At 46.9% G+C, this 15,232-nt stretch overlaps 6 protein-coding genes across 6 annotated transcripts; 3 read left to right on the top strand and 3 right to left on the bottom strand.

The window, feature by feature from the left end:
• Window positions 1-258: 258 nt before the first annotated feature.
• On the bottom strand, window positions 259-2,061 carry N7511_000112 (alkyl/aryl-sulfatase; the record flags this gene model as incomplete). The annotated part of the gene is made up of 1 exon (XM_057122537.1): window positions 259-2,061. One exon carries the CDS (start codon window positions 2,059-2,061, stop codon window positions 259-261), a length of 1,803 nt encoding a protein of 600 aa, XP_056988270.1.
• Window positions 2,062-2,318: 257 nt separating this feature from the next.
• On the top strand, window positions 2,319-4,052 carry N7511_000111 (phthalate transporter; the record flags this gene model as incomplete). The annotated part of the gene is made up of 7 exons (XM_057122536.1): window positions 2,319-2,497; window positions 2,546-2,585; window positions 2,631-2,759; window positions 2,812-2,929; window positions 2,981-3,344; window positions 3,418-3,879; window positions 3,929-4,052. The coding sequence occupies 7 exons, from the start codon at window positions 2,319-2,321 to the stop codon at window positions 4,050-4,052; spliced, it is 1,416 nt and encodes a 471-aa protein (XP_056988269.1).
• Window positions 4,053-4,604: 552 nt separating this feature from the next.
• N7511_000110 (protein phosphatase regulator SHP1) lies at window positions 4,605-5,918 on the top strand (the record flags this gene model as incomplete). The annotated part of the gene is made up of 3 exons (XM_057122535.1): window positions 4,605-4,679; window positions 4,744-5,135; window positions 5,195-5,918. 3 exons carry the CDS (start codon window positions 4,605-4,607, stop codon window positions 5,916-5,918), a joined length of 1,191 nt encoding a protein of 396 aa, XP_056988268.1.
• A 328-nt stretch (window positions 5,919-6,246) lies between these two features.
• N7511_000109 (Mrp/NBP35 family ATP-binding protein) lies at window positions 6,247-7,352 on the top strand (the record flags this gene model as incomplete). Its single annotated transcript, XM_057122534.1, has 2 exons — window positions 6,247-6,279; window positions 6,420-7,352. The coding sequence occupies 2 exons, from the start codon at window positions 6,247-6,249 to the stop codon at window positions 7,350-7,352; spliced, it is 966 nt and encodes a 321-aa protein (XP_056988267.1).
• Window positions 7,353-7,555: 203 nt separating this feature from the next.
• On the bottom strand, window positions 7,556-9,541 carry N7511_000108 (arylsulfotransferase family protein; the record flags this gene model as incomplete). The annotated part of the gene is made up of 2 exons (XM_057122533.1): window positions 7,556-9,082; window positions 9,131-9,541. The coding sequence occupies 2 exons, from the start codon at window positions 9,539-9,541 to the stop codon at window positions 7,556-7,558; spliced, it is 1,938 nt and encodes a 645-aa protein (XP_056988266.1).
• Window positions 9,542-12,715: 3,174 nt separating this feature from the next.
• Window positions 12,716-14,990, bottom strand: N7511_000107 (anaphase promoting complex subunit CDC23; the record flags this gene model as incomplete). Its single annotated transcript, XM_057122532.1, has 4 exons — window positions 12,716-13,824; window positions 13,883-14,066; window positions 14,119-14,833; window positions 14,890-14,990. 4 exons carry the CDS (start codon window positions 14,988-14,990, stop codon window positions 12,716-12,718), a joined length of 2,109 nt encoding a protein of 702 aa, XP_056988265.1.
• Window positions 14,991-15,232: the final 242 nt, after the last annotated feature.

Here is a 15,232-nt window from a genome sequence, read left to right as displayed (position 1 = left end):
GGTTTCAGAGGATTCTACTTTTTGTTGAGTGATTTGAAAATGTATTCTTCATCTCAGTACGGCAAAGTCATGAAAAACTTTCTATCGATACTTTTCTATCACCTGATTGAATCATCCCCGTGCCCAAAAGCTTGCAACTCGAACTGGTAATAGAGAGGCTGAACTCAGCTACAAAATTCACCCTCCTCGATAACCTCGTATGGAAATGGTCTAATATTTCATAGCACTGGAAAAGTGCTTACGGCCCTTGTCATATGTCTATAATCGACTCTCTATACTAGTTGCCCATGGCAGATATTTCAATAACTTGTGGAACAGTTGCAAATCACCCTTGAAAGCCTTAGCCTCGGGTTTCATCTTGGCCAGAAGCAGCTGCCCCAACTCTTCCTTGGTTGCCATCAGATGCAAACCCGCTTCACCAGAGAAAGGCGCATCATTATATGCCACACGGTATGTCAAAGCGCCGTTGCTCAAAATTAAGCGCCAAGTCTGGCCTTGATCAATAAGCTTAATGTCAATGACAATGTTTTCGCTGGCTGCGCGGGGTCCGTCGATCTGGACGGAAATTCCACTCAGCCATTGATCCACGCTCATTAGTGGATTGAGGCCCGGTGGGGTGCCTCCTGAAGGTATCGCTGGGGTTGAATCCTGTTGGAGATCCATTGCTCCGGTGAGGTAAAAGTTACGCCATGTGGCATTCACTGCCCCGTGTCCAAGTTTTGTGAAAACCTCGCTAAGTGACTTGCGTGCCTGGGTATGCTTGGGCTCTGCAGCGACAACGTGACCAAGAAGGGTTGCTGCAAATCGAAGATCGCCTGTTGAGGCATATTCATTTCCCAATGCCACGGTCCTATCCGCACCGCCCATGCAAGCAACATATCGTTTGCCTTCTTCAGTCGGAGTGTGTCTCCACAAATTCACCGGATTACCATCAAACCAAGTCATATAACGCTGGTATATAGCTTTGATGTTGTGGCTAAGGGAACCGTAGTACCCCTGGATGTGCCAGGCTTTATCAAGAGTCGGGGGAAGGCTTAGTTTCTCCGCAATCTCAACGCCAGTGAGTCCTTCATTCATGAGACGGACGGTTTGGTCATGCATAAAGGCATACATATCACGCTGTTCAGCAAGTAGCCGAGCAATGTCCCGTTGGCCCCATGTCGGCCAGTGATGCCCGGCGAACAACACTGCCGCTCGGTCACCGAACAGAACCAAGCTTTCGTCGAGGCCCTGCGACCAGGCCTTGGAATCTCGCACCAGTGCACCCCGCAAGGTAATGATATTGTGCATACAGTGGGTTGCACATTCGGAGATGTACAGCGCTTTGCTTTCAGGGAAATAAAAGTTGAATTCGGAGGGAGCTTCGGTGCCCGAGACGATTTGAAATTCGATGCGAACGCCATCGATGACACGCTCCTCGCCGGTAGTCCCGATCAGCATGTTCGGTGGAATCATCGAGGTCGTTCCTTGTGATGTTGCCATACCCAGTCCACATCCAACTTGCCCTTCTGGGTTCCGAGGCAAGCTTGATCCGTACATAAATCTGGCTCTGCGTCGCATGGCTGTGCCAACATAGATATTCTCGCTTGTAGCTTCTTCCATGAAGCCTTCGGGGGCGACAATGGGAATCTTATTCTCCATCCCCTCTGGTAAGACACCACGGGCGCCACCAAAGTGATCCACGTGCGAATGTGAGTAGATCAACCCGGTGAGGGGTCGCTCACCGCGATGCTTCTTGTAGAGAGAGAACGCTGCTGCGGCACATTCATTCGAGATCAAAGGGTCGATGATTATCACTCCCTTCTGGCCTTCAACCAGGGTCATGTTCGACAGATCCAATCCGCGCACCTGGTAGACACCTGGGGCCACCTCAAAAAGACCGTGTTTGGTGCAGAGCTGAGCTTGTCGCCATAGCTTTGGATGAACGCTGTCTGGACACTTGTCGCTTTGCACGAAGTCATACTCATTGGTGTTCCAGGCAAGGCGGCCAGCTTGGGTCTTGATAACACCAGGCTCTAGAGTACCGACGAAGCCACGGGAGGCGTTTTCAAAATCCGTCATTGTGAGAGAAAGAATAATTTGCGGCTGTTCATACTTGGAATTCAACCGACTTAAGTATCAAAATGTTCAATGGTGAATGTCCCGAGCTTTTGACGCCATCTCGGTATATTCGGCAATTCATCTGTCTCGGCTCCCCGCGTTTACCCCGGATTTCGATCCTGTTTGCCGAAGTAAAAATGCCGAGTCTGATATATAAACGCGGGTACTTGCTAGCTTTGGTCCAATAATTTCAATGTAACGTTGCGGATCGCTTGATAATGGAACTTCAAGATACCCCAAAGCATGCAGAGACAACAGAAGATGAATTCGGTTTCACTCCAAGTGAGCAGCGCAGAATCATTCACAAAATAGACCGACGGCTTATTACTGGCCTGGGTCTATTGTTTGGAGTGAGCTTGATGGACCGGACTAATCTAGGAAATGCTTCGATTGCAGGGTACGAACTCGGCATGAATAGTGAAAGGATGCGCTAACTCTTTGGTAGGATGCAGCAAGAGCTAAAGTTGAACATCGGAGCTCGATATGTGAGGAAGTTGAATTCCCCTCTGGCTTCATGGCTAATTCTGTAGTCTATTGTGCTTCTTGTTTTCTTCATTCCATATGTGATTGTCCAATTTCCTAGTTCGATCATCGTCCGCAAAATTGGAGCCCGAGCATTTCTGGCAGGGATTACTTTTGCATGGGGGGTGGTGATGATAGTAGGTCTACTTCTCTCTATCTTCTGGCCGTTTGAGAAGTTGACAACACAAGGGATTTGGATTCGTTCACGACTGGAAAACAATGCTAGGACTGCGTGTTATTTTGGGGGCGTTTGAAGCAGGCCTGTTTCCCGGGGCTATATACCTCCTTTCTCTGTGGTATACCCGCTGTAAGTGGACTGCTTGGCCTTTTTGTTGAATGTCCAAGTTGATTTAAAAAGACGAGGTCCACAAGCGCTACTCCTCGTTCTATCTGATCAGCGTGATCGGGGGTTCCCTCTCGGGCGTACTTGCCTATGGCTTTATGCAAATGGCCGGTCTTGCAGGGCTCGCTGCCTGGAAATGGATCTTCATCATGGAAGGTATCCTTACTTGCATTTTCGCGGTGATCGGATTCTTCCTCCTTGTCAGCTTTCCACAAGATGTGCACAAATCTCGTAGCTTTCTTCCAGCTCGGGAGATCGAATTTGTCCTTTGGCGCATCGAGCAAGATCGACAGGACGTTGCCGAGGAACCATTTACTCTCTCCGCATTTATCAAACCTGCCGCCGAATGGATGGTTTGGGGGTTTGCTATAATCTTCTTGTTGGTCAACCTCTATCCTTTGTTTAACTATCGTTTTGTTACGAGGGTCTCGCTGACCATTTCAAACATGAAGATGCAGCACCGTGGTCTCTTATGCCATCGCATTCTTCTTACCCATCATCTTGTCCAGCAAACTAGGCTTTGGTGTTGGTGCTTCCCAGGCCCTCAGCACACCTCCATACTTTTTCGCTGGTGTCGTTATGTATGTGGAAGGATGGCTCGGTGACAAATGGCATCTTCGAAGTCCCATCATTATTTACAACTCACTGCAGACAATAGTTGGTTTGTGTCTCCTGGAGTGGGTTGCGTCGCCGGGCGTCCAATACTTCGGCCTTTTCCTCGTCGCGTCAGGTTCAAATGCTAACATACCGGCGGTCCTCGCTTGGCAAGCAAACAACATTCGTGGGCAGTGGAAACGTGCCTTTTGTAGTGCCAGTATGATTACTTGCGGTGGTATCGGAGGCATCATTGGGGCAGTTGTATATCGGTCGCAGGATGCACCGACATTCTTTCCTGGAGTGATCACGTCGATTGGGTAAGTAACATGCTGATTAGGTTCTTACATTCTTCTGACTTATCAACAGATTGAACATTCTGATTATGGCTCTAACGGGCATTTTGACTCTGTACTTCCATAGGGCGAATGGAAAGGCCCGACTGGGAAGAACCGTTATTGAAGGACTTCCTGGCTTCCACTACACCTTATGAATGGAAGGTCGTATATCATGTGAGATGACACTTTGAAGGATATTATCAATCTTAGTTCAGGTTAATGAAAAGAAACATGATAAAAGCACGAGGGTTCGTCTATCGTGGGAGCGGTTATTGCTATATCATCATGGTGTTGAAGTGTTTTACTCAAACTTGCTCAGTCTGATCAAGATGCCACATGTGCTCTGCGGGACTGGTAGTACTTCTTCTTGAATAGCATTTCAAATGGAAGAAGACATGGATAGATTGGATTTCTAGTATTCTGATTCGAAATAAATTCCAAGCGAGTTTCATACTTGTTCCTGCCTGAGGCATATAAAGTTTGAGCCTCAGGCGTAGTCACGGGACGGAACAACTCTAGCACCGGGCAAGTACGTCACTCTCAATTGGTCAGCCGGTGTTTAGGCTCATCTTCTAACTCGACGTCGACACCCTCAACAATCCGTCTCTCCGTGAAACCCTTTTCAGAAGCTTCATTATCTTGCTCCTGGCCTTGCTGTCACTCCTATACACCGAATTCGCCCATTAAACACTTCTTAAAAGCTCAATATGGAGGGCAACCCCGCAGAGCACGATGAAGTCGTGTCTCAATTCTGTGCCATGACAGGAATCCAACCGTCACAGGTAAGATATGGGTCCGCTTTAACCGGCTACAAAGGTCGCTAACATCTGGTGCGTGATGATCTAGGCTCAGGAATATCTCGCTGCCAACGGATGGGACATGGAAGCCGCCGTAACGGAGTTCTTCGCGGAACAGGATGAGGCCATGCAAGACACGAATGCTGGTGGCGGTCAACAACTGGGCTCAGAGAGTACATCTGGAGCTCCTGGAGGGAGAACCCTTGGTGGAGGTGCTGTGCCAGCTTCATCTGCGGCCGCGGAGCCTTCGTCATCCAGCCGAAGTGCCGCGCCGAAAAAGAAATTCGCAACTCTAGGAGACTTTTCCCAGGGAGCTACTGCCGACTCCTCGGACGACGACGATGACCATGATCATGATTTCTTTACCGGAGGCGAGAAGTCGGGATTGGCTGTCCAGAACCCCGATGACTTGAAGAAGAAGATCCTCGAAAAGGCCCGCAGGCAAGTAATCTAGAATTTCTGGACTTTGGGTCACTCTTATGCTAACTGTTATCTTAAAGGGCACAACCACCTCCTTCTGATGACCCCGAGCCGAGAGAATCACATTTCACCGGCACTGCTCGCACACTTGGTGGTGACGATGCGCCGAGCCGAGTGATTGAAAACCCATCTGCCCCTGCTGCACAGCGCGCCCAGCGTGTTCAGCGTACCCTTCACTTCTGGGCTGATGGGTTCTCGGTTGATGATGGCGAGCTCTTCCGTTCAGACGATCCCCGAAACGCAGAGATCCTTGATGGCATTCGGCAGGGCCGTGCTCCTCTTTCTATCATGAATGTTGAGCCTGGCCAGGAGGTCGATGTGGAGCTCAAGCAGCACGAAGAGAAATACACAAAACCCAAACCCAAATACATGCCATTTTCCGGTGCTGGACAGCGCCTTGGGAGCCCGACGCCTGGCATTCGAAGCCAAGCCCCTACCCCTTCTTCTTCTACGCCTGAAGCATCTGCTCAGGAGCCCGCCAAACCCACTTTGGACGAGTCGCAACCCACCGTCACCCTACAAATTCGCCTGGGAGATGGCACGCGGCTGACATCTCGGTTTAATACCACCGCCACCATTGGCGACGTCTATTCATTCGTTTCTGCCTCTTCCCCCGGCTCTGCCAACCGCGCATGGGTTTTGATGACTACTTTCCCCAGCACAGAGCTGAAGGATCGGGATGTTGTTCTCGGAGACATGCCCGACTTTAAGCGCGGAGGAGTCGTCGTCCAGAAGTGGCAGTGAGCGCCATCAACACCCTGACTTTCCTTTATCGGAGTGATTTCAAGAGCGAATACCACGGAAACGGGACACATGGGTAAACGTTTTATGACAAATCTGATACACAGGGGAGCATAATAGCTAGATGACTTGGCTATGGTCAAGTCTCAATACAAATATTTGACAAATCAAACCTTTCTGTAGTTGAGGGCATTCCAGGATTTCCATAGAATCTCTGCTGCTTTAGTCAGAATGCGATTGATAAGCGCATCCCGAGGTCGGCTCCCCACTTTGGAATTCGAATGCACTTTCGCATCCTCTCTCAATCGCCTAATTGTCCATTAACTGCATAATGCCTCTGACTGGTGTCAAAAATGTTGTGCTGGTGAGTGCGACTTCCATTGCACAGTGCGATCTGTCGAGGGGCAAAAGAATCCCACCCCTCGCAGCTTATCGATAACAAATCATCGCAACCAAGATCAGCGCGCACCCACGAGCCTCAACTGATGAAATGTCTATCTGTAGGTTCTCTCCGGCAAAGGAGGCGTCGGCAAATCTTCTGTCACCCTCCAACTGGCCCTCGCCCTATCGCTCCAGGGAAAATCGGTCGGAATCCTTGATATCGACCTAACAGGACCCTCAATGCCACGCCTTGTAGGCCTGGAAGATGCCAAAATCACACAAGCACCAGGCGGCTGGCTCCCAGTCCCAGTCCATGCGGCCGAAACATCAGGCGATGCCTCGGAGCCAACACAGACCCAGCGCGGATCTCTCCGATGCATGTCCCTCGGCTTCCTACTTCGCGACCGCGGTGATGCCGTCATTTGGCGCGGACCTAAGAAGACAGCTATGATCCGCCAGTTCTTGTCGGATGTCTTTTGGGGACCGACTGACTACCTTCTCATCGATACACCACCCGGAACGAGTGACGAACACATTGCGCTCGCTGAGCAGTTGCTCTCCCTCTCTACAACGGACGCGGCAGCTGCTGCGCAGACTGGATTGCCTTGGTTATCTGGCGCGGTGCTTGTTACGACGCCACAGGCTGTTGCGACTTCTGACGTTCGCAAAGAGGCTAATTTCTGTGTTAAGACTAATATTCCTGTTCTTGGGGTTATTGAAAACATGTCCGGATATGCTTGCCCGTGTTGTGGAGAGGTGAGCAATCCGTTCTCCAGTGGTGGTGGACAGGTGATGGCTCAGGAACTCAAGATTCCGTTCATGGGTAGTGTGCCCATTGACGTGAAATTTGGAGAGTTGGTCGAAGGAAAGATGGAACCTGGGGATAGTGATGAAGAGGAGGAAAGTGACGGACAAAATGCTCAACCAGAAGAAACTGCTGAGCCCGATGACCGGCCTCTCGTTGAACGATACCGGGACTGCTGGTCTTATGCCCGATTTGAAGGCTTTGCACAGACTATTATAGGTGGCATTGAGGGAACAGCTGCGACGGCTTAACATCCCAGCTTGAAAAGTGCCTTTTGATTACTTTTTCTCTAGCGATATCCAGCCTGGCTGGGTTTTGGTTGCATTGCATTGCATAACAGGGGGTTTGATAGTTCTGAATGTCAGATTGATGCATCGAAAAACAAAGCCTCGACTCGGAATTTGGTAAAGAGTTGATTCAACTGTAACTTATGTACAAACTAACTTGTCAAGAATCACGATATCCCATCTCTGTCCTCTTTTCTCAAGAGGTGAGACTCAGGCTGGTCTCCGGCTTCCGAATCGCTCAACTCGAACAGTTCGTTCAGCTCCTGAGAGTTGGGGGACTGCCACTCTTCGTGTTTTGCCTCTCTATCAGTTCTTGCTCCGAAGAACGGTCCAAATGAACCCTCTCGAACACAAATCCTGATCAACCATGCGCATAACATAACGAGTGCAGCAGTCATCGAACCAACCACAAACATCCAAAAGTCCCCCTGGCCAGACTCAGTCACAGAATCATCTTCGCTGCCATGAACAGTCAAGATCTCCTTGCTGTATTCTTCTGGTTTCCATTCTACAGTAGCAGTCATACCCAGAAATTCCCCTTCGGCGCCAATCGCAACAACGCGCAGGGTTCGATAGGGCATGTCGGAAGGAACAGGAACTACAGTCTCAAATCCAGACTTGGGAACAGCAGAGACAAACACGAACTCATCGAGATGCTCCGGATGCTGTATCTTCCAATCATTGAACTCACTCCCGTCACTTCCGTTCCTTGTATCAACAGCTCCCTCCAGAACCCAACTCTTCACCTCTGTGGCTCCATTCCAACTGACCGCGACGTATGTCCCTGCGAATGCTGCATCAGGAGATGACCTCGGTCTTCCGACCCAGTGATGTTTGAAAACGCGGTATGAGAGGATGTTTCCATCCCCAAATCCGCCAGAAGGTCCGAAATGTACGTCACATAGTACTTCGCCGTCCATGGAAAATTCGGTCCAAGCCGCGTTGTGTCCATATCCAACGAGCACGTTTCCATTGTCGAGTAGTTGTGTTGATCCTTGTGACTGGCTACTAATCGGCAGGGGATTCCAGTACTCATGTCTGACACGAGCTGTGAGTTTCTTTTCGTCGATGTCGATGAACAATCCCCGGCTTCTATTTTCGGGGGCACCTTCGCCTCGAGATGAATTGTCAAAAATGGTAATCGCTCGCTTCGGGTGATCTTCTGACTCCGGGTCTATATCTGCATTGTCCTCCTGGAACCGAGCATGGTGTTGCCAACTGATATTCGTCGCCGCACCATCTGATAAATCGGCGAAAGAATTGTACTTTCCACCAAGTCTCCAGATGACCGCACCGGTCTTTCCGTCAATATAAGTGAGACAGCTCATATACCGTGAGGAAATCAGAAAATTGCCTCGGGCATCTTTGTCAATGCTGTTCATATGGAAGAAGTCCCACGGTGCATCCTGTGAATCCCCATTACCCTCCGTTCCGCGGTAACCATCATCCAGACTGAAATGCTCGGATGCGCGCCATTGAAAGAGAAGCTCGTTGGTCTCGATATCGACTTCTTGGAAGACACCGTCAAAAATCCAACCATTTTCTGGTCCACCGACAATGCGCAGGTCCGCAGGTCGGGTTTCATATACAATAAAAACAGCAGTTCCATCAGGCGTGATATTAAACTCATGAAAGTCTGCAGGAAGGCCGTTGACACTGCTGATTTTGTACTTTTCTTCGTATCGAGAATTGAGCTAGCATCAAGTTAGCAGAAATGCTTGGTGATTGTGTAGATCACTCACCATATAATAAAACCCATTGCCATGTCCACGAATCCCATCATTTCCAGCCCAGAATGTAAGATAATCCTCTCCGCGAAAGGTGTGGATATTAAAATTGTACGTTGTGCCGTACTCCTTGAACCAGACCAGGTCTCCATTCTGATCTAGGATCATCGGCCCTTTGTGTCGGACTGAGTCACCGCGTGGTGCGATGAGCGTAAATCCCCCATCTTCACAGGCACGACTGCGATGCCAGTAATTCAATATTAAACCGGAGACTGAGGAAGAGTGGTAGCTCTGTAGGGGCCATGCGCCATAGTGCTCGCGATCATAGCTAACGGAGCGGAAGTAGGGCTTTGAATCCGCATTTATGAATGGTAAAAACAGTAAAAACGGTAGAACCTCCAGAAGTATACTGTGTTGGAGTAGCATATTAGGTTGCTAGGTGAGATGAGAGGAAGACATAGTTTTTCTGCTGAGTTCCTATTTTCTTCAGTGGGACTACAAGACTGCGCGTCCCCGGAATTAGTTTATCTGATTCTGATGCTTATAATGGCTATATCCGTCTTGGGATTGGTAGCTGTCTTCCGTCTGTGGAGCCGGGCCGCGACATCTTGTGCCAGCTACAGCATATTGAATCGGTGGTGTTAAACAGGGACTTGTGAAAGATTCTGTTGTTGTTTCTACCACTGAATATGATTCTGTTTCATGCGGTTTTGTGGAAAGGTTATTGGTCAAAAATTCAAAAATAGGATATAAAATTCCTAATGGGTGTCGCGTACCGTCCGCGTAAGCTGGCATGGGCCATCAAGTGGTGATATTCGTTGGCACTAGTACCACTAGTACGGATGAAAATAGCCATTGGCGATCAGTGAGATACCGGAAAAGTCGGCAATAGGGTTTGGATTCAAGTATTGAAATGTTCGCATACAAAACAACAAGTGTGCGCAATTATAAGGAGGTTTTATGCTGTAAACGAGGAGAAAAAGTGAATTGACGAGCCAGAAGCAGAGCAATCTGTGTAATTTTGGTCCTAGACTTTGCTAAATATAATCAAGAAATACATATAATTCCTTCAATTGTCTTGGTGAGAGGGACAATCAAAGTCTACTATGTCTTTCGCATTCTTCTTAGTTGACTGGCTAAATTTTTGGATGTATCGAAACTGCCTTTGGACATAATGGTTATTTCTTGAGTTTTAACCAATCAGAAGTCAGTTTGGCCGAGTGGTTAAGGCGATTGACTAGAAATCAATTCCGTTCGCGGGCAGAGGTTCGAATCCTCTAGCTGACGACTCTTTTTTTTGCATTTATATCGGTCTTCCTCTACTTTTTTTCTAGTTTAAGTGGACATTTTGATAGAAGAAGAGAAGATAGGATGTACGCTTAACTTGTAGTACGATTGTGTTGGAATTTAATATTGCTGTATCACTATAGATCTAACTAAACACTGGGGTTCCTATTAATACAATCAATCCTACGAAGCCGCTAGTAGCCTGCCTCCTAATGTTATTATTAACTACTTGACTACCTTATAGAGGCGAGCGGAGGCTAGGAATAGTAAAGTGGGAGATATAGCTCGCCTATATCAATATATAACAAAACAAGATTTAACAAAAGAAGAAGAACATGAAGAAACACATAAAGAAAACTTAACATAAGAAAAAAGAGACGTAACAGAAGTTACAAACATAAGTACAATATGACACAAGAACTTGAACACAAGTTCGAACAGAAAAACAATACATGCAAACACCATACTCAAGAATTCCATGAAGACTCTAAAACAAGCAAGCATACAAAAAGGAACAAGACAATAGAAAATATGGAACATCTAAGAATTCCAAAGAAGAGCAAAGAACTATAGAAAAACATGGAAGAATTACGAACACAGAAAAATGCATGATAAACCGCTTTTAGGAAAACTGTATCCGGAAATCCGAGGAAGCCTCAAAATACAACAATAAGAATATAACCCTAGGATTCCTACGAATGCAGCAAATAAGCCGAAAGCATCAAAAAAGAAGAACAGAGAAATTTAACTTAAATTGAGCAGGATTACCTAGCAAAAAAGAATCATCAATCTCAATCATCTATTTCTCTGATTCATCTATCTTCAATCTTAATCTCACTTTGTTTTTATCATTTCTTTAAATGATCCCTACCTTAATAACCTAAAAGCCTATTGTGAGTTTGGCTACTAACGTGATTTATAACGAAGCTACGTATATACCGAAGCTACGTACCCTAAAATATATAGTAAATACGATCAATTACCATGTTATATCCTAATAACCCTGTTTATCTATGATAGTATATTAAAACTGTATAGTCTATATAGTATCTCTAGCCTACTAGTGAATTATAAGAAGATCACTAGAAGTATTGGTGGATATATATATATCAATGTCCCTAATGTCAAAATACGCCGTATTTTAAGATAAACCATTAAGATAATCCTCTAAATTGTTTGATTTCAAGGTATATTATTTCATACGCTACGAAAAGCCTATATCCTAATATTAAAGTAAAAATAATATATGGTTGTTGATATATAAAGTAGTAATTGATCGGATTTACTATATGTTTTAGGGTGCGTAGCTTCGGTATATACGTAGCTTCGTTATGAATCACGTTAGTAGCCAAACTCATAATAGGCGAGCTATATCTCCCACTTTACTATTCCTAGCCTCCGCTCGCCTCTATAAGGTAGTTAAGTGGTTAATGATAATATTAGGAGGTAGGCTACTAGCGGCTTCGTAGGATTGATTGTATTAATAGGAACCCCAGTGTTTAGTTAGATCTATAGTGATACAGCAATATTAAATTCCAACACAATCGTACTACAAGTTAAGCGTACATCCTATCTTCTCTTCTTCTATCAAAATGTCCACTTAAACTAGAAAAAAAGTAGAGGAAGACCGATATAAATGCAAAAAAAAGAGTCGTCAGCTAGAGGATTCGAACCTCTGCCCGCGAACGGAATTGATTTCTAGTCAATCGCCTTAACCACTCGGCCAAACTGACAATGGATGAAAAATTGGCAGATTAATGGTAATATGATTCATTAATTAACGCATAGCGATGTCCATGTCAAGTTTTTGTTACCTTATAACATATAACGTCTGTCCACCTTTTTATAATCAAGTTGATTTCAGCAAAAACAAATTTAAATTACTTGAGAATAGACATGATGCCAGAATCCTCTTCACTTGAAATGGTAGGGAAAAGATGAAATAAATGCAAAAATAAGAATCGTCAGCTAGAGGATTCGAACCTCTGCCCGCGAACGGAATTGATTTCTAGTCAATCGCCTTAACCACTCGGCCAAACTGACAACAGATAGAAAGATTGTGAGATTTCTTGTATTATTAACCACCAGATATTAAATATTTTTTTCAACACCTTGATAAAAGCCTAGGGCATTAGAGATGTCCAGGAATAGGGCTGCCCGGGGGGATTAAATCAGATGGCCCGTCACCTATGACCGATCCTGTCATTGGCCTTACTCTCACGAATAAGTGTATTAAAATCGTAGATATTATATATGAATGCTGCCAAAAGACTTCCCCATGCTAAGAGGATATCTAGAACTTGGCAGAATAAACTAGCTTGCGTCTTCTCTTCTCGCCCGCACATCTCTCATCAAAGCCTTAGCCTCCTCCACTTCGATACCATCTTGGCATAACTCACTCGCCAGCTGGTCTGCACGGTCTAGGTCACCATTCCTTGATGCGAACTGTGCCAGCCACAGCCGTGCTTTAGATGTGGTTGCAGTAACGCCAGTGCCATGCCATGACTCGCTGTTAATCGAGTCATCATTGTTGATACCAAACGACTCGGTCTTGGCATGGGCCTTGCGCTTTTGACGACGTTTTCGTGAGGTATCAACATCCTCATCCTCTGGGGGCTCGATTTCAGCATCACTTTCAGCGGCTTGTTCTGAGGAAGACGAGCAGTCCTCGTCGTCGCTATTGTTCTCGCCAGGAGGAGCCCCTGACTCTTGTTGTAGAGTGAGTTCCATGTAAGCAGCAGCCTCGTCTTCGTCGCCAAGTCGCTCGTACAATGTTGCGATTTGGTGAAGAGTCTCTGGGTCAAGAATCTTCCGAGATCCAGCGCCAGAGCTTGCTGCGTTGCCACCGTCATCCACGTTAGATGATCCAGCCACCAGCGCCCGCTTGAGAGCTTGGATACTTTGCTCCATCCGGCCCATTTTTGCATAGCAAGAGCCCACTGCCTGCCACATCTTCGGGTCGTAGGGGCGTAGTGCGGCAGCGCGTTGGTAGTAGAAAAGAGCGTAGAATGACATGTCCAAGACTTCGTAGGCCTGCCCAAGACCATACCAGGCGCGATAATCTTTGCGGTTGACATCTACAGCCCGCCGGTATGATTCGATGGCGGTATGTGTGTTTTTCATCTCGATGTATTCATGTCCCATGAGGGTCCAGGCAGACAAAAAGTTGCGGTCAAGCGTGAGCGCACGTCTGAAATACATTACTGCCTTCTCGTGCTCGGATTTCAAAGAGTAGTAGTTTCCGACAACACAACATGTTTCTGGGCGGAACTTGTCTGTGGCTGTTGCGACCTGAGCAACAAAGGCAAGTTGAGGTCGGTGATCCATCACGTAAAGAATGTTTGAATAGTGATCAAGGCTGTCTAGGCGGTGGGGTGATGTTGCCAGGATGCCTTCAAATATTTTAGATGCCTCCTCAAAGTCTGGTTGTGCCGTGTTAGAAAGTAGTCACGGGATTTACCAGGAAGGTCAGGGCGTTACCTCTTGAATGATAACACAGCAGTGCGCGTTGGGTTTTTAAGAATGCACTCCCTGGGAAGGTAGACTCCAGTTCAGTAAGGGCTCTGTAAGTCTCGTCTGTATCCTGGTACAGCTCCTGGCTGCAGTAAACGTAGAATATGATGCTCATGACATTCTGCGGGAGCAAACCAAGGATTTGTTTCAACTAACACCAATGTTAGTACCAATAATCTGCATAATTCAACGAAAAGACTTACATCCTCTGTGCTAGCGAGAAGATCGTTCAACTCTTGCCAAGCACCCCAGTGATATGGGTTCTGATGCACACAGCGGAGAAGCCATTTTTTGGCTAGCTCTTCGTTGCGTCCTTTCAACAGAACAACGGCGTAAAGATACTCCAGCCACCCCTGACCTTGGTCTTCCAACCCTTGTGCACTTCGATCCTTCAACCATCCATCCAGCCCTCGTGCTAGACCTGGCAATTCCCGATTGGCAGCCATGCCGCCGTCTGCTGGGCCTAAGACCATCTCTGTTTCTTCCTCTCTTCTCTTTTCTCCAGCTAGATATTTCGCATACAGTGCAAGAAAGAGTGACTTTTGACTGAGTTTTGGATATGGATTCTGGTGTGTTGGGGCCTTTGAGCCCTGGAATGGCGATGCCTTGTCCTTGCCCTTTTGCGAGGTTTTTGGTTGTCTAGACTTCGAGTTGGGTGAGGTGACTGATAAAGGAACAGGGGGTGTTGTTGGAGGGAGAAAAACGGCCGCACAGCGGTCATATTCACGGGTGTCGAAGTAGGATTTGGCTAGTAGGTATTTGTAGGATTCCTGCGCTTCAAGGCTTGCTTCTGTAAGATCCCGCACAGGTAGATAAGGGTTGGTAGGCGGTGGTGCAAGATCATTGATGTCCATGGGTGACTCGACATCGGTGTCTTCATGGTGTAGAGTCCGGAGTGAATCAAGCATTTCGGCAGCCCTAGGTGAATACCATTAGTCCCTCTGGAGTGTTCATATAGAGAACATCACTCATACCATTTTGCCGATTGGTAGAGACAACGCTCTGAACATTTTATTGCTGCGCTTTCCAGTTGCCACCTAAGCTCTCGAATGGCATCATCTGTCGGTTCCTCCATGCTTAGTGTCTCCGGTGCAAGTAGGTGGGGTTGTTTTGAGGTGTAATTCGATATGTAGCTTTGTAGCGTGAACAGAGCTTAGGGTTAATCAATGCGTCTCCTATAATTCGATATCATCCTTTGATCGTGTCAAGGCGATTATCACTGCAATTGAATCATGAGTGAATCAAGTAAATAAAGGCTTTAGCTTCAGGCGCGTAGGCGCGTGGACGTGGAGAGGGCAATCCGCTGGACAAGAGTAT

The sequence above is a fragment of the Penicillium nucicola genome (genome assembly GCF_028828085.1).
Source record: "Penicillium nucicola strain IBT 29836 chromosome Unknown utg000001l, whole genome shotgun sequence".
Taxonomy (NCBI): Eukaryota; Fungi; Ascomycota; class Eurotiomycetes; order Eurotiales; family Aspergillaceae; genus Penicillium; species Penicillium nucicola.
Note: the sequence above shows the minus strand (reverse complement) of the source record. Positions and strands in the feature narration are given on the sequence as shown.